Here is a 22233-nt window from a genome sequence, read left to right on the forward strand (position 1 = left end):
TTGGTTTCGTTTCGAACCGGTTCTGGTTCGGATTTTCAGGTTTGGATAAAATATGCATGCTTATAAGAAATAGTGTTAAACACGTTGGATACTCATATATCAACTAAAACTAGTAAATTGAGTGACTTGGAAATTTGCAGATATTTATTTCATTATACACTTATTAGTCAAAACTATCCTCCAGTTCACCGAATCCGTATCAGCCCACATAATTAGACTCTTAGAGATACAAACAACTACTAAGTGTGGTTCCAATTAGTTTCTAATTTTAGCAGATGAAAAATGTAACACTCTTTCTATATTTTATAACGAAAGGACCCACAACTGATTCATTTTCAAGAAAAAAGCTACTTTTTTGTGGGATTCATTTTCTAGTAATAGAAAAATGAGCAAAAGCTCAATTCTTTCCAATGTGGCATCACTTTTATTGACTCATAAAATCATACTGTATGATACAACCTCACACATTTTATTTTCGTTTCATCTTGAGTAGAAATCAATCGCGTACTTTTTCAAGGGACCTTCCAATTTTCTGTTAAATAATAAAATCAAGAAAAAGGTTAATTTCACCAAAATCACATTGGTCACACAACAAGACGACTATTCGTGCAAATTAAGCCAATGAAATAAATTTGCTCTGAAACATTATATATTCGTCCAGGTGGTGATTCGCTATATAACGTCATTGGATTAATTATTATTAACAGAAGTTTAAAATAATCTAGTAGTTAGCCTTACAAAAAAGTTTTTCTACTAACAATGGTGGAAATCGAACATGTGACATAAAGAGATTACAAGTGAGTTCAAGTTAGGGTGTGTGGCCTGGCCACTACTAGACTTAGTTAAAATTTATATATAATAAATATTCTAAACGTTTTTAAGAAATATTTTGAAAGCCTTCCAAAAAGTAAAATAAAATTTTGCATACAGTGGTAATCGAACACACTACACACGGTATATGGTGATCAAGTTGAGGTATGTAGGCAGAATATTAATAACAGTTGCCATATTATATACACTTTAGACATTGAATCTGTGATGACTGTTTCGTATGTTTATATTTTTTAAAATTGGTATTTTTGGCTAGTGGGGCCCAAATTACCTAGAATCTATTTCAACTGTTCTCCAAATTAGCACAGCTAATCTTTGATCCCATACTCAAAAAAAAACTTTTGTACACTTAGTAGCAATAAACTGCGTGATCTTGCTAAAAGAAAGCGTGATCTGGGGCTTTGGTGCATTTACAAAAAGGTTAAACATTAGCTACTAAATCCAAAACTTTTGCGTAAATCACATCTTTTAAAGTTTTATACACAACGAGACAAATCTTCGATCACTTTAGATACGAAACATGGGAAGATTTGTTCAAAAAGAAACCCGGAGAACCTCAAATCCCAAACAAAGCCATAAGTTCTTGTTTCAACAATGGAAATGTAAAGAAAATAGGAAGGGTAAAAGCTGATTTTGCAGCATCTAACGGCTCGGGCAAGACCAGTCTTTGTTTTTGTTCTTGAATCCGGATGATGAAAACAAATACTCAAGTCCTTATGCTCACAACCCACGAGGGAAGTTGTTGATTTGTCCTTCCTCCAATACATCTTTTCCGTTCACTTTGTACCCAATCCTCATGCGCATCACAAGAGATTTCTGTCATATAAACATTCAATCCCTCGAGTGTTAAAAGAGGATCAACCAATCTTTATTTGAACATAGATTGAGCTGCTGATCTCATGAAATGATTCACTTAATGTTGAAGACCTGAGCTTAGAAAGGAAGCTCAACAAAGAAAGTGTAGATACCTTCCCGTGCTGGCTGTTAGTGACTCTCAGATTCTGCGTTACCTTACCACCGTTTGCCGGGAGTGTGTTACTGCTAGCTGGATCCAAGTGCAGCTGGAGGAACTGGAAATTTCCAAGAACGACAGACAAGGCTAAGGAAAGAAAACTTTATACTAAGGGGTAAGAAAAAAGAAGATAAGGACGAAGTTAAGAAACTGAAATCACCTTTGGAACAGCTGCCTGGAAGACAAAATCAGTGAAAGTATTAGGAGATAAGTTTATAAAAGTGGCCTCGACGTTTGTTGTTTGTGGGTTCCCTGATGGCTTTGAGAAAGTGAATTCAATCTTCAAGGAGCTGCTCTCGTATGCAACAATAGGTGGATATGCTGGACCATTGGTTGCTGCAATTATGTTACTAATCTTCGTAAAAGGGTTTCAATGATTATATAGATTCTGTTTCAGTGATTATATAGAGACATTTATTTACCTTCCTTTGATGGACTTGGAGAAAGGCCATCTAACAAATCAAACATACCACCAGCAGACGCGGTAGTTGCTATGTGAGGTGGAGCTGATGAAGAAAGTGTGTCTAGCGCAGTAGAAGAATTATTGTTCATGTCGGCTGTTGATAACAAATCAATTGCTGATGTGCTGTTTTGTGCCGGAGAAGGGGTCCCAATTGATAGAATATCCAGCAACAGATCTGTGCCGGCTTTAGGAGCTGGGGTTGCACCTGAAACATTGCAAAGCTTAAATATCATAACAAAGGACACCATAAAATGAAACGAGCAGCTGTAGAGGCGCCACCAAAGAACTAACCAGATTGTGCTGATGATGATCCTAAGTCAACACCGAGAAGATCCTGAAGGAAATCTGCACCAGATGAACTACTAGGTGCAGCCAATATATCGTCAGAACCCAGGTCCAGCAAGTCCACTAGTGGAGCTGCAGAAACACCATTTGGAATACTAACAGAAGGCTTGGCCATTGTTGTAACTGACGCAGGCAAAGAGCCAGCCCTCCGCACATTGAAGGTAGCCTCATCTAGCACTGGCATTCTCTCAACCAGGGAAGACCTATATGCCCAGAGACCTCGCTTTCATGAGCTCTAAGGGGCAGACACAATGAAAAAATACACTAGAAGATGGATAATGAAGAGACAAACAAGGGATTTCATTAACCACCTGATATTTTTATGCCTCTCAACGATAGAATTGAACTCAATAGCTCTCTGCTGCATTTCAAGGAGAAGGCTCCCTTTCTGCTTCAAAATTACATCTTTAATTCTCCTGCCAGAATTTTATAAAATTGTTTAATCACCAGAAGAGAGTTGAGAGCAAGGATGAATAATGTATTTCTAATCATTTCTCTGAAGGTTATGTACGCACTGCAGTTTCTGATAGACAGCCAAAACTCCATTATTCATATACTCAGTACGCATATGCATCTTGTGTAGAGTTGAAGTTGAGAAGTAAAGATATTAGATGAACGAGAACAACAGACACTAAGATTGAGAAAACTTTGACATACTCTGAGATAGAAGGAAATCGAGATGACAGCTTCAGTAGAGCAACCAATGCCATCGCTTTTGTAGTCATATCTGAGTTATGGCGAGTAATGGCATCAACGATAACGTCCACTGCGTCACATTCCGTTACCTGCTTAAGGCAGACAACTAGTCATTGCATGTTTTATTTTCAAGTCAGCAAGAAATCCGAAGTAGCAAGATCATCTGCCTATTAAATATGGATAAATATGAGTTAATATTGGTACTGGCTCACCGTTATTGGATCTTCAATGCCAAGCATCCCCACATTGTTGACCAACAAATCACCATATTCCCCAATGCACCATATGGCCACTCGGACAAGGGTCTCCTGTTTGAAATCTCAAAGAAACCATATTAGGAAGGATTACACAAATTGAAGATCGAAATCAATCAAACATAGAAAATAAGAGGTACCTGTTCCGAATATGTCAAGACAGCGTTGTATAATGCTCTGACTGTATACCCATGAAGCTCTGATGCATTGGTTATGACAACAATCAGAGCATGCCACACATCATCTTTCACAAACTTTCCAGCCTACTAACACGTAATAGAGGACAATAGGTTTAAGGCCGATACAAAATGTCAATCAAAAAGAGCTTAGACAACTATAAACTCTCAAAACATAGCATACAATGTCTCGTATTTTAATCCATACCTCAGACAGAACCTTGAGCATCTGATCAATGTACCAGATTTTCTCTGGAGAAAACCTGCATTATTGAAATTGTCAATAAATCAACATAAAATCCAGTTAACTCGACACTCACATCTCTTGAGCATAAAAAAGTTAAGGCAAGTGCTCACTTTCTCAAACAGATTACTTACTTCTCAACGATAGAACAAATTTTTGCACTAAGATCCTCCTTAAAATCTTCATCGCTGATTTCCAAATAATCAATTAGCTCCTTTGTCAGTTGTTTGACATTATTCTCATTCACCAAAAGAGAGACGAGTTCAAGAGCTCTTTTCCGGATAGAAGCATCTGGATCCTAGATTGTTGATGGAAGCAAAAACCAAATTAATATGATTTTTTTCTCTAAGAAAAGTAGACAATTATTACTTAAAAGCAATACCTTAACACATTCCAAGATTGTAACTCTGTGCCTTTGCACTGCTTGATCATCAAAAGCGATTGCTTTCATCAGCATGTTTAATGCAACATATCTGAGAGAACGAGAATATGAATTTCATAAGGGGAATGCAGTGCAGCATGTCTGAGAGAACAAGAGTGAGAAATTATAATATAAAACGAATATTAAGAAGCACTGGCTGATAACAAGAGGGCAATGTGTTTCATAGAGTTGCATTGATAAACAGAAAACAACAAACTAGTAATCTAGTTCTAAACATATGGTATCATATGATTGTAACAGATAAAAAACTGAAGTGAAGGGGTTGAAACTTGAACCTGATATTATTGTCACGGTTAGACAAGAATCTTCCCAAGATATTGATAGCAAGCACCCGCAAGCTACTGGTGTCTTCAATGGCCATGATTGTTTCAACACACTCATAGAGTACGGCATTTCCTGCGTTCTTGTTTGATTCAGTTTTTGTTGCCACCTACAATAGCATGAAACCAACTAGAATAAAGATATCTCTCAGCGTAACAGCAATGATCAAGGAACTAGGAAAACAAAGCAACCAACAGTGGATCCCTGACTCTGAAGTTAGAAGATTTCTAAAACAAGACATGCAACAGAAGCAATATTCGCCGTGGTGATAGAACTGATTGAAGCAAGCTATAGACTTATCTGGCCACAAATAAGCACTCGCTAATAAACAAAGACCGGCATCAAAAGAGGTAAAATTCAACCCGGCCAAAAGTACGTGTAATGCCAGTACCCAACAAGTCATGTATCCAACAAAAAGAATGATATCCCATCAGGCCATCACCTATCAACTAGTGAAGCTTTTTTCTCCCGTTATGATATACTTAAACAGGATCAGTTGTAGCACATGAGATAACAAAGCTATCATATAACACTAATACTTCCTACAAAAATTTAAAAATATATATTTAATGAAACTGAAAGAAAATTACGATAAGAACTTGATTGTTCCTAAGGGAATTACATCCTAAATGTGAAAATGGTTAGCCATATCCAGAATCATTAGCTATTTGTTACTAACCTGGGCAAGTATATCAGTCATCAAATCACTAGCATCGGCGTCACCGTGGCCTAAAACACGCAGGAGCTTAAGTAACCGTATGTGTAAAAAAGGGTCTGTGATCCCTGCAACATCATACTCAGGCTGATATGCGCTATTTGTAATATCCCTCAGAGTTTTTATCAGCCCCTCCGTGCATTTCTGCATAGACAATACAAAGACAAAACTTTATCAAAAAACCTGTCTGCCCATTTCAGCACAGTGATCTAGTTCTAAGCGAATACCGCACGTGAATCAAACTCATTTGAGGGCGTAAGTGAAGGAGAAATAAAGTACACAGAAGAATTATACAAGTAATATAGTGGGCACATGTACGGATGTTCAACGAAAAATAAAAAAACTACAATATGCCGCTGCTCATGTATGCACTAATTAAGCGATTTACAGAAGTTTATTGAGCTACCTTCCTGAAGAATTCTAGGGCCTCATCATTGATCGTGCATAGTTCATAACAAAGTTGAACTCCTGTTATAAGAACCCCATGATGCTTTTCTTTAAGCAAGGAGGAAGCAGCATTTATAAAGTTCTCCGCAAGATCTGGAACTTTCCTTACTATTCTAGTGGAGCAAAGTGCCGCCTACATATAAGACAACAACACAAATGGTCAAAGAAATGAAGGAACAAAAGAAAAAACAGCAATCGAACTCCATCAAGCCAAGCCATATATAGGAACTACGAAAACTTCACCTTTTTACGTATATTAGGGTCACGAAACTGGATCAACCTTTCTACTTCCGGCGCAAGATCACGCGCCATTTCTGCAGAACAAATATTCCCTAGAGCACAGAGCGCGAGTCCTACAACATACTGGTTCGTGTGGTTAAGATCTCTGCACGTGAGTCAAGGCTAAACCGGGAACAAATCTATTAAGCTATTTTCCCCTCCTAAAATTCCCACCAAACCAATGAATCCCAAAAGTGAGATCTTTCACCACTAACATTGAACAAGAATCTAAGCAAAGGCCATGCTATTAAAATCAATACAATAGACTTTCCTCTCCAATTCACATCACAGCAAAATCAAGAATTCAATCTTTCTCCACTAACACTGAACAAGAATCTATGCAAAGTCACTAGTAACAGTAAAAGGATACTGTTTCAATGAGTTAGTGACGAGCATCAAGACTTCTTGTCTCTCATCAAGAAGCAACATCAACCCTAAATAACCAATCCTCTTCTCTGGAAACCCCGGAGACGCAATAAGCTTCAAGCACTCCATCTGCCCAAAGTGCGTAGGGTAACCAAGCATGTGTATGAACATGAGCTTAGCGAGGTTCCGGTGCCTATCATGAGGGTCATTCTCGTTGATAGATGCTCTGATATCAGCACACTCTTTTCTCACAACGCCACGCTCCTCCGCAGCTGTTTTGCAAGCTCTTATGGATCTGATCATGTCCCTGAATCATACAATTTTAAGTAAATTTCAAACTAATCTGAAACACCTAAGCACCCAAATCCTTCTCGCATTCATTCGTATATTATGAAACGTGAGATGGAAATGGAAAGAGGAGGATCCAATTACCTTAGACGAGTACTGGAAGAGAAGGGATTCATGATTGGAGCAACTTTGAGGAAGAATCTACAAATCTAGTTAGCCGCGCGGAAGAATTACGCCGCCGGGAGCTCCGAGTAGCTGATCTAGAAGCGAGGGATGAAAACGAAAACTGAGTGATTTGGATCTCGGTGGACACGACGACGATTCTCAGTCTTCGTAAAGCCACATTCCAAATTAAATACGTTGTAACATGATTATAGATTAAACGGCGACGTTTTGTCAGCAGCCAGAAAATATAAACTAGACGATTGTGGGCCTTATTTGGGCCCAAGTATAACAATTACTTGAACAAGTGCGCGACACTGTTCGATTGTGGGCCTTATCTGCTTCTGAATTTGTTAACTTGCCTCAATTTCCAAACCCAAAAATGGGATTTTTAATATAGTTTCATAAGTCGAATGAATCCACACACGACTCATGCTCTACCACCAGGATCATCTTCCAATTTGATTCGTTAGGAAGCACATTCTACACTACTTCTTTTCCTCTGTCCATTGGTAAATACGCACAAATGGGCTTATGGGTTTTGATTCATGTGTAAAAGTCTTAAATTTTTACTATCAGTTTTAGCTCATTTAGATGGGTAACAGCCGGTTCAGCAAACCTCGTGGTGGATACTAAAGGGAATGTCTATGTTGCTGATAAGAACAATAAAGCCATACGCAAGATCAACTCTTCATGTGTTTTATGCCCCTTTTTGCTTTGAATGCTAGTTTGTTTATTATCTAATCTTTTGTTGACTGGACTTTGTAGGTTATGTAACCACCATTGCTGGAGGAAACTCAAATGATATTGGACATAGAGACGGACCTGCACACAACGCAACTTTCTCTAGTGACTTCGAGATAACTTTTGTTCCTCAAAGATGGTGTTTGCTTGTCTCTGACCATGGAAACGAACTGATCCTTCAGATAAACCTAAAGGAGGATGATTGCCTCGAAATCTCTCATACTTGTATGTTTGTTTTTGTAAATTTTGATATACTCTGCTTTTAGAAACTTCAAAGACTCTTCTTTTGATGTTTTCAGGTTTAGGGTCATACTCTCTTTGGTCATTGGATTTGCTGCTCGCCCTTACATCACTCATCATGTGAGTTTCTTTATATTAACTATCATCATCACATTTGTTTATGTCTAACTCTCTTAATCAAATTGTTATAAACTTATAGACAGGAAGAAGCGAATCACCACTGGTTTCATCATGACATGGAAGCTTCTCCTAATCAAATTGGGGAAACAAGTTCGGACCTTCTTCTCCTACGTTAGAAACTTAGTTGCTGGATCGGTACTAATTTGTCTAGTTATGATGCTTGTCTCTCACCTTTCCCTCATGCAGTGCCGGCTCAGTGGGGGACAAGCGGTCGCACCGCTTATCCCCGTATAATAATAAATAAGGGGTCCAATTTTTTTATAAATATATATTTTATATATAAAAAAATTATAAATATAATAAATCAAAATAAAAAGGGCCCAGGATTATTTGATATGTATATAGTTTTATGAGAAAAAGACTAGGATAGCACCAAACAAGTTTATGTTCCCAAAGTAGCACTCAAGGTTCAAAGTCACAAAAATAGGTTTCATTAAAGAGGTAAATATACACTTATACCCCTTGGGTTAATTAATTCAAACCTTAGAATTTAGAGTTAAGGGGTGGGGTTTTGGAATTAGGGTTTAAAATTTTATAAAAAAAAATATTAAAATAAAAAATAAAAATTATAAAAACAGTTTTAAAAAGTATTTTTAAATTATAAAAAGAAAATTTGAAAAAAAAATAAAAAAAAATAAATTTCGAAAAAAAATTATAAAAATTTCGAATCTGAAAACATATAATCTGAAACTATATAAAAAAATATTTTTTTTAATTTTTTAATTTTTATTTTATTTATTTTTATTTATTTTTGTTTGTTTATTTAATTTTAAACCAAGGGTATTAGGGATATTTTACCCTTTAATGAATGTCATTTTTGTGACTTTCTCCTTCTAGTGTTATTTTTGAGACATAAACTTCAAAAGGTGCTATTATTGACAATTGCGTTAGTTTTATTTTCATTACAAATATATACAAAATATTATATATTAAATTTTATATATATTTTAAATATTATAAGTATATAAATTTTAGAGGGTAAAATTTTTTTTTGCCCTAGGGCCCCTAAAAATGTTGAGCCGGCCCTGCCCTCATGTATTCCGCAATAACTAGATTAGACTGTCACTTCTTTGACTCTTCCTCGTGCAACATTAGATGACATGATAAACGTTCAGGTTGTAGGATTTTCAAAGATAGCTGAGGACAGCGCTGCAGCTCGTGGTTATTCCTCTGCTGACTAGGCTTTTGTTTAAAAGCAGATGAAGTATGCGTCTTCAGTAAAATTGTTAATGTTCTTGGAACTAAAAATAGCTTTGTGCTGAACCTTTGCTTAAGAATCTTTATGGAAGTGCTCATCTTTTTCCTTATATCACGGAATGAAATTAATGTGATTTCTAGAATTTATAATGTTTCCTTTTATTTGTTGTAAAAATAGAAAACTTACTAAGAAAGGTTAAAAGCCCAACTGAAGCCCATAATTGAATCCCTCCGACGATGGATATATAACTAAAGGTCACTCACCAGTCGCCAGAATCTTTAAAAAAAAAGAAGCATGCACGAGGAGGAGGAGAATATGTTGACGTTGGAGAGTCCGTCGGAGGTTTATTGCAGGGCGTATAGGGATTACTGGCGTAAAGTGAATGAATCCGATGTAAGTCTTCCATCTTCTTATTGTTCTATAGAATTTAATTTATTCTATATGATGTTCTTAAAATCGATCGGTTCTAGCTAGGTTGTTTATGGATTTGATTATTTGTTTCGATATTTAAAATTTACCGATCGCTTCTATGGTTGTAGTTGTTTAATGGACTGATTATTTTGTTGACAGGGCTTCGATCTTGAGAATATTTCAACACCACCATACTATATGTTCAAAGGACTGCTTCCCTTCGATTGTGTAAGTTGTGGTTATCCTTATCCTGTAATGGTCAACCTTTATGCTAAAGTGGGGCTTCATCGTTACAATATGTTGAAGGTAAATTAAAAATTACTCTTCTCTTTGTGCTTTACCAACATGCTATTGTTCCCTTATAACCACATTAATTCACTTTTATTTCTTTTTTTCATCTGCAAGGGTACAAACTTCCAGCTTGATTCCCTAGTGAAATTCAACATGTTACCTAATTGTGTGTCCTCTTTCTACATATCTCTGCTTGCACACGATCCAGCTCTTGACCCATTGGAAAAAACCTTCCAGGTGCGAGTTGATGAGCAAAACGCCAATTGTTTGGATTTTACGTGCTCCATTGCTAGACTTAAAGATGAAGGTGACTTGTTTTGCACTATTGTTCTTTCCTCTCTTTTTTTTTTGGTTTTTAGTATAAAATCTCACATCTCTTTTATGATTAATAATGTTGTTGCATAGTGATCACGAAGAACCCCATGATACCACACTTTCATGGTGCCGCAGTGGCGGATGGTTTCTTCAAAGGTGAATTGCCTGATTGGCCGTCAGATGATTCTTTGAATGATGAGAAACGGTTTTACTTGGTAAGATTATTTGTAAGACACTATTAACTTTTGTTTTCTCATGATTAGTTAACCAAGTAGTGATATCCTCTTCTTTTTTTTTTTTTTTTTTTTTGCTGTTGCAGCTGAAGGAATCAGAGTGGCAAGCCAATGATTGGATTTCTATGTATTTGGAACTTGTAATTTGTGCACATGATAGGCGGATTAATAAGGCAAGTTTTACATATCAATTAATCACATATTATGATTGACACTAGTGATATTACTAATAACTAACATCAAATTTTTTGTTGTTGTCCTACAGAGGGACGTTCTGTCCCAATTGGAGATTCTGGAAGTGGCAATAGAAACTGGTATCGAAGAAGTGGAGCCGCCAAACGAGAGACTCGAGGCCAAAAGTGCAAATGTCTACATTAAGTTTAAGGGCATGGCAAATGTTAGATACTTTAGAATGATTTTTGAGATTGGTGAGCATGTCGAACGCAAAGCTGTAGTTAGAAGAGTCCTCGATGAGGATAGCGGCTACATGACTCTTATGGGTAAGTTTTGTGGTGGTCAAGGTACCAAAAAGCGACCTCGCTCAGACAGTTAGACTAGTGCAGTTCATGGAGTATTACCGTCCGCGTGATGACAAGATCCATCGAATGTGTGGATCAGATAATCACATGCGACAAAATCATATCATTTCCCATTCTAGTTGTAAACTAATTCTTACATCTGAAGGCCCTTAATAAGAGGAACCCAACCTAGGAATATACTACAACCATAGAAATTTTTGCACATATTGGGTTTTAACTTAATTTTGGAAAATAGGAGTTATCAGAACATTTGATTTGTCATATAATTTAAACTAGATCATGACCCGCGCTTCGGAAGCACGGAATATTTTATTCAAAATTCTACGAACAATGTTACAATTTTTTTTTAATTTATAAAAAATTTGTCTATTTAATAATTGGCATTTAAATCAACACTTTTAAATCTAACTTATACCCTCGAGCCGGTAAACCTGTTAATCTGATATGTAATCCAATTTAGATTGGTTAAAGGGTAATGGGTTAAGAAGTTTGACTTGAATCCATTTTGAATATATCATATAGTATGGCTATATATATAATTAATTGGTTACAGAGTAATATACTGCATGGTGATTATCTCATAGACTTATTGGATGGTGGTTATGAAATCTCAAAATTAAACATTATTGCACGTTGTTTATGAAATCGATTGGGCAAGATTTTTTATTTTGAATATAAGGCATATGGGCCAACTGATAAATAAATGAATATAAGGTATTAATTTAGCAAAATAGAATAAGGAAATGATTTACTAATATTAATTGTTAACTAATAGAATCAGAAAATATATCATATCTAATAGTAAGTCCAACTTAAAATCCACCTAGAAAAAGTCACAATGTTTTTGTTTTAATAAGATAGATGCATTGTTTTATGTTATGCATTTTAATTTATATGTTTTGTATGATTATTTTAATGTTACATTTGTGAGTTTAGAACTAAAAACTGAGTATAACAACATAGTTAGAAACTTTAGGGAAAACATATAAATATAAAACATAAAAAAAAATTACATAATTAATAATTAATAATTTTTACATAAACTAATAATTTGTTTGTTTATGGGAAATTCAACTTATATATAGAATTACAATTTAATATTAATAATTTTTATATTTTTAAATACAATCAATACTACTATAATTTTAAGATAATTTATTTCTTTTGTTTAAAATCATACAATGAGTTTATGAATATTAAGAAAATCAAAATTTTGATTGTTGGAATGAGCTTTTTTAATGGGTCATGAATGTAATGAATTAAATTAATGGTTAAGTATATTTTGAAACAAAAAAAATCAAAAGACTTAATTGTCATTAATGAAAATTTTAATAACTTTGGTAATTTAAGAAGATTCTTTTTCATGAAAAGCGTAAAATCATGTTTTAATAGTATTTATATATATTTCTTGTTTTCCGTTTCTAGAATCTATAATGTTCACAAGCCCTACTAAAGCCCTTCTAAACATTACTAAGAAAGGTTGACAAGCTCTGCTAAAGCCCATAAGAGCATCTCCAAAAAGATTATTTATTTTAAAGTTTACAAAATTCTGTATTTGAAGTTTTAAAGTGTTATTCTCCAAAAAGAAAATTCAAACCTAACTTCAAAGTAATTTATATTTTATTTTATAGTCCTTATATTTTTTTATAATTAATATAAATCCATAAAACTTTTATAAATAACTAGCACATATATAAAAATATTACAGCAATATTAATTATTAAAATCTTACTAAAATATAAAATTATAAATAGAATACAAAATTAAATATTAAACTACAAGCAAAATATCACATTATTCCATAAAATTATTTCTGTAATGCTCCAGCTTCGGTTATACAAATTTGTTTGGACAATACTTTGGAGATTTTGTAGGCTTCAGAGCAAATTTACAAGACTATTAGTGTTGTTGTAATATTTAAACTTGTGTAATAGTTATGTCTTCATATACCTTATACAAATTTTTTTTATTAAGTTTCTTTTGTAATATTCTTGTTGTCTAATTCTAGTTTTAAAATAATATAAATTCTATTTTAAAATTTTATTTAATTGTATATGTAAAACTTGAATTAATAAAACAAATCTGAAATATTTTTGAGATATAAAAATTTTAAGGATAAAAATGTTAAAGAAAATATTTAAGAATTTTATTGTAATGTGTAATTAAATATAAGAACCAAAATGCAACAAAAAAGATGTTCTAGTTCCCTCCAACGGATGTATATAACTAAAGTCACCAATTGCCAGAATCTTTTAAGAAAGAAGAAACCATGCACGAAGAGGAGGAGAATATGTGGACCTTGGAAATTCGGCCGGTGGATTTAGACAGGGCGCAGAGGGATTACTGGCATCAAGTCCGTCAATCTGAGGTAAGTCTTCCATCCTCTTATCTTATTGTTTACAGAATTTAATTTATACTATGAATTGTTCTTTTGTCACACAAATTTTGTTTTTGCTTTTGAAGGTTAAGAAATCAGAGTGGCAAGCCAATGATTGGATTTCTATGTATTTGGAACTTGTAATTTGTGCACATGATAGGATGATCCACAGGGTAACTTTTACATATCAATTTACATATCATGACTGACACTAATGGTAATAATAACAACTAACATCAACAATGTTGTTGTTGTTGCTGCTACAGAGGGACGTTTATCCCAATTGGAGATTCTGGAAGTGGCCATAGAAACTGGTGTCGAAAATGCATGTGGAGCCACCAAATGAGAGGCTCAGAGCCAAATTACATATACAAGGAATTACAAAAACCAACGTCCATTTGGTTTCTCCGTGTACATACAAACCACCAGAGAAACTTCAGAAAGATATTTTACACAAAAAGATGAACACTGCAATTCTAAGAGGGGGGGGGGGGGGGGGGGGGGGGGGGGGGGAGATGTAGAAGAAAACACCTTTCTCAAGCTCGGAAAAAGAAAAACACACTGACAAAAATTCTCATGTTAAACTTCCTGTACACAACCCCAATCTCAATATTTTCCAAGTTATTTGTTGGTTTTGGTTACTCACACTGACACACTTCTTCAGAATCATTTATTGGTTATCAGATGATGCTCTCAAACGCTGCAGTGTATGTGAGGAGGATTCTTGTTGATACTCAGGCTTCGAGCTGCTTGATGCAGCAGCTAGTCCTCCTAATAGCTTCAATACGCAGAGACATCATCTAAGAAGTTGCTTAGCTTTGTTTGGTTTTCTTCCCACCGTGCATGCAAAGATCTTTGGTTGCACTGGGAAGTCAGTCAGGGTTTGTCATTGAGCTTAATATGCTTTCAAACATGTCCGCAGCTGATCTTTTATCTCCTATACACATCACCATGTCAGTTGTCTTAGTTTTTTTTTTCCAGTCTCTATTATAAAACTTAGCTGAGAGAAGCATTTTATGCTAAACTCTTGAGCATGTAATATACATTATGGAGTAACCGTGTTCAGCTGCTATTCCAAGATTTTTACATGGGGATAGCAATCACTCAAAGACTCTTAGCCTCCACCACTGACGATAAACACAGTATTTTCAGGATCTTCGCAAAGAGATTTCAGAACAGAGAGGACTTCAGCAGTAGGGGTTTTGATAATAAAGCTCTCAGGAACGAGAGTGCCATCATAGTCCAAAAATATTTCCCTTCTCTCCGTATTTCTGTACGTCGAGACAAGGTGATCTATAGATAGGGACAGAACTCTGAAACTCAAGCCAAAACCAATACCCCCAACAACGTTTATTATAATGATCATGGCACACCCTCTCAAAATCATGCACAAAGCTCTTTGCCCAATGAAGCAATGACCCACGTCATGAGTACTAACATAGTGATAGTGTTTCTCATGCCTAAATCGCTTTTCAGCCTCACTCATCTTGAGGGCTAAGTTAACCGCCTCTGCAACAGCATCTACATCTCATGGGTTCACCCTGATCACACCACTCAAAGAAGCATGCTTGAGCGTGGTGAATCATGTAGTAGTCTCATAACGATCAATCAAGATAATTGGCTGATATCCAGAAGAACCATAGCGCTAATTGATCCCTTTTTGCAGTTAGATATGTCTCCCTATCTGATTGTTCCACATCCTTACCGAGGTCAATGCTGGATTCATTACTTAAATCAAGACAAGTTTTCCTCCCATATGCCAATATGTATTAAACAGATGTTATGTGGATATAAGTTTAAGGTTTATGCCATTAAAGATGTACATGTAGTAAATACCAAGAATCAAATTTTTCCTCTTAAACTGTTTTTGAAACTCTTTTCATTTTTCAAAAAAGATTCTACCCTACCCATATGGATGCCAAGAGGAAGAATCTTAATAAAAAATATTCGACCAAAGTAATCAATCATGATGTGCATGCGCTTAGATTCATAATCAAGGCCAAGCATCGTAATCAAACGTGTGGAAACCAATGATATTACAGTTCAAGAATCGTCTCATAAGGTAATCTCGGACTGGCAAAGAGTGACAGTTTTTTATGAGGGAGGGATCTTGATCCTGTTGAACTGCTTCCTCATGGGAAGAAACATTAGATGATAATACTGAATCTAGACATAACCTTCCCCAGTTAATGATTTCCTTCATCCTGTACTAAAATATCATGGATATGGAACATGGGAGCCATAGAGTGGAAGAGCGACCACAAGTGATGTTTACAAAAACCATGATAGACTTCTCTTGCATCTCCCTTTGTATAAACGTAGGAACACAATTTAAATCCTTCATAAGCTGCCGGAATAAATAAAAAGACAATCCAAGTCTCACATTGGATATTAGACATAATAAAATATAATATATATATTTGGTCCAGTCCCATTTAGTATCAGTTTTTTTTGGGAGTAACGACCCAAAAACAAATCCGTGAAAGCTTAAGCCCAAAACGGACAATATCATACTAACCAAGGGGTTGGACATCTGATTCTAGTTGAGCGTCTGGCCTCCAGCACATGCATCCATTCTGGCTTTAGTAGAGCATCTGGCCCATGAGTGCATCTGATCCGTCACAACAGATTGGTACCATAGCCAGGTTCCTTGCTCCTTTGTTTGAGGTGAGGGGGTTGTCAAAATATATAAAAAGTCAATCCAAGTTCCACATTAGATATTAGACATAATAAAATCTAATATATATATATATATATATATATATGGCCCAATCCCTTTTAGTATGAGGCCCTTCTAGGTGTAACGATCCAAGAACAAATTTGCGTGGGCGTAGACCCAAAGCGGACAATACTAAGCGAGTGGTTAGATATCTGGTGATGGACGTCTGGCCCTACTCGAGCGTCTGGCCTCCAGCACGCATTCAGTCTGGCTCTAGTAGAGCATATGGCCCATGAGTGCATCTGGTCCGTCACAACATAAGCTTTTGTGAAATTTCTTCTTTGTGATGGGATGGATAGATCATGATATGGAAACTTTTCGTGAGCTCGAAGATAGGAGGATCAAAGTCTAGAAGGTGGTCATGAGGGAAGAAGGATCACCTCAATGATCTTAGATCTTATGATGATACTGATGATGGTTGATGATGAAGGATATAATGTTTCAGAGAAAAAAGGAGAGAGAACGTAAATATTCTTTTGATCATTTTTTCTGGCAAAACTGCCTTACATAAAGTTTTTCACAAAGATGAACCAGCTAAACTAAGACCCAAAATTGCTAGACCAAAACATAAAATTAATCAAAATAGATATGATGAACCCGATTGTATTTCATGTTACAATATTCCTTTTTTCAGAACAGCGTTTGTCTCCAAAGATGTTAATCTTGGAAGCTTGTAAAGCAAGGAATGTTGAATCTCACGGTAAGAATCTCCCTCCAAACCTTCTATCTATGTTTATCTTCTTTCAATTATTCTTTCACAATGCATTTCAGTTGATTCTCTGATCCATTATTTTATTTATTTATTTAGACATGACTAAAGTGTGTGGTGAGATTCATTTGTCTCACTTTTCATCATGCTAAATTCTCATTCCGAAGCATCAACTTTCATGCCAATCTTACGAAGCTCATAAATAGTCTGACAGAGTTTGGCCATCAGGTTCAACTCTAGTTAAATCTAGGTCTTTTGTTATACATGGTTTGCTCTGAGATATTTTCATCTAATTAATCAATAAACGTGTTGTAGGAAACCACATAGCTTGATGGGGTCACGAGACTTTTAAAACAATATTTCAGCACGACAAAAATGGTAAAATTTCTTGTGTTATTTTCAATTTTTGCAACTCACAATTCCTCGTGTTAAAATTTGGTTTTGGGTGGTAGAATCTTTGACTGAATTTTTAGTGTATGTTTATTTTTGAGAGTTTCTTATCATTGACTAAGATATTTCTTATCATATTCTAACAAATTTTACTATGTCTACAGATATATGTATTACTTCTTACGTTTTACATGTTAGACAATGAAAAGAAAGAAATCAGAAGACATTTAACCGATTTAGTGAGATACTAATATACATAATCGTTTGAGCTAAAAAAAAATAGAGTATTTCATGTTTATGTGTGGATTTGATAATTTTTTCCTCATAAAATCTCATGAAAAAGAAGTGATTGATATTCTTAGACTTAGAAGAGCTAGATTTACCGTTCATCTTCACAAGAGAATCATAAGGGAAAATGAGAATACACTAAGACATGCACAACTATATATGACAAAGAACACATCAAAACAACAAAGAGAAAATTAACCATTCTTTGAAAAACAAGAAGATCTATTTGTTACACTTTTGTCGTGCTATTTCTCTTGACTCTTTTCTACCACCATTTGATGTGTCGAGAGCATCAAAATGAAAAAGATGCATAATTTCTAAAAAAATTACATAATTTATTGAAAGACTTGTTGTTTTGGATGAATGAAAGTTTGAAGTGGGTATTTTTTTGCAATTGAGCTAAAAAAATAAAGGTTTGAACAAATTGTGAACCAATTTGTAGTCTACATACTTTTGATATTAAAATGTTATTTTCTTATAGGTTTCAAATACATACCATGTTGACAGCTTGGTTTCATGCATGCAAATTGATGTTTTAGTCTATGCGGTATTAATTTCATACATATTTTTGCATTTACATTTGGATTTCAGATATTTAAGTGATAATGCTTACTAACTTTGTTCTCTTCTAGAAAGAGAGGTACTCTAAGTTTGTTTCTTGTGCTTATGAAAAACCGATGTATCTTGCTTGATTTGGACAATTAATTACCACATTTTCTTAACTTTTTCTTAATTTTTCCTTAATTTTTCAAAACGTTTTATTGTATTAAAACGATCTCTTTGTGTCCTCCTCCGCATAATAAAGATATACTAGTTAATAAGGTTAAAGGCATGAAGTCAATTCATAGCTACTTTCTACATGCATGTAACTCTTTGTTTTTACATAATTATATGGCTTCAATTTCATCATTCTTTTAGTGAAATCTATACAGTTACTACAAATGAAAATGTTTTTAGGAAGAAGCTCTTGGAAGTGTTCGTAAGAAGAAAGAGGCTCAACACTGTTATGGAGATACAATTGAGAAAGGATTACGTCATAGATTATCAACCTTCAAGTGCCGATGAACCTCATAGTCTAAGAGGAAAACTACTGGTTTTTAGAGAATCAACACACTGCAAGAAGCTTTGTCAAAACTTAAGAATCAACTAATGGGGCTAATATGTGTCATTATATAGGATTGCATCTTTCAGGAAAGCGTATCTATTATGGTCCCTATTCGAAGTTCTACAATTCTTTTGTCGGGCATCGCGATGTGATAATAGAGGCCTTTGAAGTTATTGATGGACGATCATGTAGCGGTTTGTAAAATGAGCAATGTTGAATATGTGGATGATGGATGATATGTTTATGTGTCCTTAACAACGGTGTACATACATGTGGGTGTACCTGCTGATAAAAAGGATTATGTTAGGAATTCATTTGAGCCCACACATCTGCTTAACAATTTTAAGATCCCAATTTTTTATGATGGAAAGATTGATAAAAATGATGAAGAAAAAGTGGACACAGATTCTTCCCAAGTAGAAGAAGAGATGGACGATGATAAAAAAAATAAAAATATGAAAGACAACAAAAAACCGGTGGAAGAAAAAATGAAAGAGTTTACCGCAAAAACAAAGACTTTGTACGCAAGCCTCTCATCATGTTAAGGTATTGTTTTTAAGACTAACCGGAAAATATTTGTATACAGTTGTAAGTAATAGTTATCCTAGAGAAATAATTCATCAACAATTCATGACTAGAATGGTTTTATCCGGAAAAGAGCTTTTGAGATTGGATCTCTTTTTGGTGAATAAGAATAATGTCAAGCAACTGACAAAGGCGCTCATTGATTATCTGGAAGTTAGCGATGAAATTTCAAAGATATCATTAAAAGTAAGTATTCTATTGTTGAAAAGGAGCTCATTGATTACTCTTTGGAAACTACAAAGAGAAACTGACCATAATTTGAAACATAAGAAGATCTATTTGTTACTCTTTTATCTTGATATTTATCTTTACTCTTTACTAACCTTCTGTTGATGTGTAAGAGCCTCAAAATGAAAGCGATCGAGAATTTCTAAAATTGCGCATAATTTATTGAAAGTCTTGTTGTTTTGGATGAATGCAAGTTTGAAGTGAGTATTTTATTACAGTTGAGTTAAACAAAATAAAGGTTTTTTGAACAATTGTGAACCAATCTGTAGTCTACCTACTTTTGAAACTTTGTTCTCTTCTAGACAGGTACACTAAGTTTCAAGTTGCTTGCCAACACATATTTCTTGATTTCGACAAATCACCACGTTTTTCTTATTTTTATTATATTAAAACGATTTCTTTATGTTCTCCTCGGCATAGTAAGGATATACTAGTTAATAAGGTTAAAAGCATGAAGTCAATGTTTAGCCACTTTCTACATGCATGTAACTCTTTGTTTTTACATAACAATGTCATCCTTCTTTTCGTGAAATTTATACTGTTACTCTAGATGAGACCTTTTTTAGTCGGTACATAATAAATACCAAATCCTTATTATACTAGCTGTCAGAACATAGTGAACTTGATTTTTTTAGAGCTTTTGGTGAGATTTCACTAGTCACAACAACTCATGTAGCAGACGAGATGTTTCCCTCAATAGTTGAGATTTTAGAGGTATCTCTTATATATATTTTATGTTTTTATCGATTATATAATTAGAGACTATCAACTTTATGTTGTTATTTTCTATAAGAAATACATACATATCTAGAAGGGCAAATGTGACGAAAATAAGAGCTCCACACACCTGGAGTGCTTGTGATACATGTTTCATCACTTTTTCATCACTTGGTCCACAAGGTATTCATTCCTTCTAACTTATGTGTTTAGTTGCTCAACTAAGGCTTTTTGTCTACCTTTTATAACTTACGTTTTCTGTTTGACATATTTATTATGGTTCTTATGCGAAGTTTTATAATTCTTTCATCTCGTATCACACTGTTTTAATAGAAGTCCTTCAGATAATTGATGAACAACTTGTGGCCGTTTGTAAAATGAGAAAAGGTGAAGATGTGGCTGATGGGGGATATGTCTATGTTTCCTTACCAATTGTGTACATGCATGTAAGTGTACCCGAGAGGCTAAGCACTTCAAATGACGAGAATCTAGAGTACGTCTTTTTGCTATGGAAATGTAATCTATTTTAAAATAGCTTATATTTCCATAAATGTCAGTTAAATTTAACAATCATATATCCACATGTTATGAGAGAGGTTGAAAATGATAAAGAAACTTGCAAGAATTTTGAATCAACATCTGTAACGAACTTGTATGCTCAACGAGAATAAGAATGTAACACTTAAATAGGGATAGGAACAGTACAAACGCGACACTGTTTTAAACTTAATTTTTATGGATTGTACAAGTTGTGATCAAGTTTAATCTTGAGAAAATAAGGTTTAACAAGTGTTAAGCGATGTCTAGAACTAAAAATGATACATAGTCTTACTTGGTATATACATTGTTAGGCTCTCTACTCCTCTGTCCTCACGAAACACATAGAACAGATTGATTAAAAATCGATGTGTAAGAACAAATTGATTAAAAATCAAAACATAAAAATAGCTTTGAATTCTTAAAATTAACTAAATATTAAAAAGAATATATATACAAAATTGATGTATACGCTACATTCACACTGAAACAACTGATTGTATCTTGATTTCTAAACGAATAAATCACTAAGAAATATTTAGTATCCAGTCACTGGTTCCGTGAATCATGCTAAGATACTCAATCAACATATGGAACAGCAACAAATGTCGAAGAATAAACTTCTGGAACATGCATAATATAGCAGACTGAAGATTAGTGGATGTATGAAGTAGGAATTAGTTGATAAATTTATTTGTTGATAAGGGTTGGATAGCATGGAACATATGAAAGCAATTCTCCAACATCTATATAACTACATAAAATTTTTGCAATATAACTCCAGGAAAGTCAATTAGATTTACACTGCCATTTCAAGGCCCAAAAATATGTTTAAATATCCAAAACAACTTAAATTGTAAATATTATGGCCAAAATCAGTTTGAGCTGTAAAGTTAGAAAGGTTTGATTGCTAACTAATATAATCTCCAAAAACAATTTTATAATTTTGAATATAAGGTTTTTCAATTTTTGTACTCCAAAATTAATTTTTGAACTAGATCTTGATCCGTGAAACAGTGCAGGTGTTATTTTCAGTTTTATATGCATATATATTTATTTTAGATCATTAGGGGTTTACATTTTTAATCATATAGTTAAAATTTTATATAACTATTACAATAAATTATAGTTTACATGTTGTAAATAACCAACTGTTTAAAACTATCATATGTATTTTTTGTTTCATATTATATATTTATCTTATTGTACTTGTATTTAGTTATTAAACAAAATAATATGTGCATGAAAAAACCATATTTGAAAATTATTTTGTATTTAATTTATTTTAATTTTATATTGAAAAATAAACTTTATAAATATTTTTTACGTTTATTCATTTTGCATAATATATTATTGTATATACAAAAGTCTAAGATATGTTAATTT

General features: G+C 34.2%; 3 protein-coding genes and 1 pseudogene across 3 annotated transcripts; 2 read left to right on the top strand and 2 right to left on the bottom strand.

The window, feature by feature from the left end:
• Positions 1–1240: 1240 nt before the first annotated feature.
• On the bottom strand, positions 1241–7270 carry LOC103829252 (AP-1 complex subunit gamma-1). The gene is made up of 18 exons (XM_009104903.3): positions 7024–7270; positions 6596–6898; positions 6190–6331; positions 5906–6079; positions 5464–5643; positions 4739–4893; positions 4404–4494; positions 4156–4319; positions 3986–4040; positions 3742–3864; positions 3560–3655; positions 3309–3436; positions 2963–3067; positions 2598–2854; positions 2266–2511; positions 2004–2179; positions 1800–1901; positions 1241–1647 (listed from the first exon to the last, which is right to left on the bottom strand). Exons 1-18 carry the CDS (start codon positions 7053–7055, stop codon positions 1552–1554), a joined length of 2625 nt encoding a protein of 874 aa, XP_009103151.2. The 5' UTR covers positions 7056–7270; the 3' UTR covers positions 1241–1551.
• A 365-nt stretch (positions 7271–7635) lies between these two features.
• LOC103829253 lies at positions 7636–8321 on the top strand. The gene is made up of 4 exons (XM_033275978.1): positions 7636–7639; positions 7810–8010; positions 8085–8145; positions 8225–8321. The coding sequence occupies exons 1-4, from the start codon at positions 7636–7638 to the stop codon at positions 8319–8321; spliced, it is 363 nt and encodes a 120-aa protein (XP_033131869.1).
• On the top strand, positions 7812–20978 carry LOC103829254 (UPF0725 protein At1g23950). The gene is made up of 8 exons (XM_033275325.1): positions 7812–8145; positions 8225–8340; positions 9321–9796; positions 9974–10120; positions 10220–10463; positions 10511–10635; positions 10740–10826; positions 10919–20978. The coding sequence occupies exons 3-8, from the start codon at positions 9698–9700 to the stop codon at positions 11204–11206; spliced, it is 990 nt and encodes a 329-aa protein (XP_033131216.1). The 5' UTR covers positions 7812–8145; positions 8225–8340; positions 9321–9697; the 3' UTR covers positions 11207–20978.
• LOC117126653 lies at positions 10443–15797 on the bottom strand (annotated as a pseudogene).
• Positions 20979–22233: the final 1255 nt, after the last annotated feature.

Source organism: Brassica rapa, chromosome A07 (genome assembly GCF_000309985.2).
Source record: "Brassica rapa cultivar Chiifu-401-42 chromosome A07, CAAS_Brap_v3.01, whole genome shotgun sequence".
NCBI lineage: Eukaryota > Viridiplantae > Streptophyta > Magnoliopsida > Brassicales > Brassicaceae > Brassica > Brassica rapa.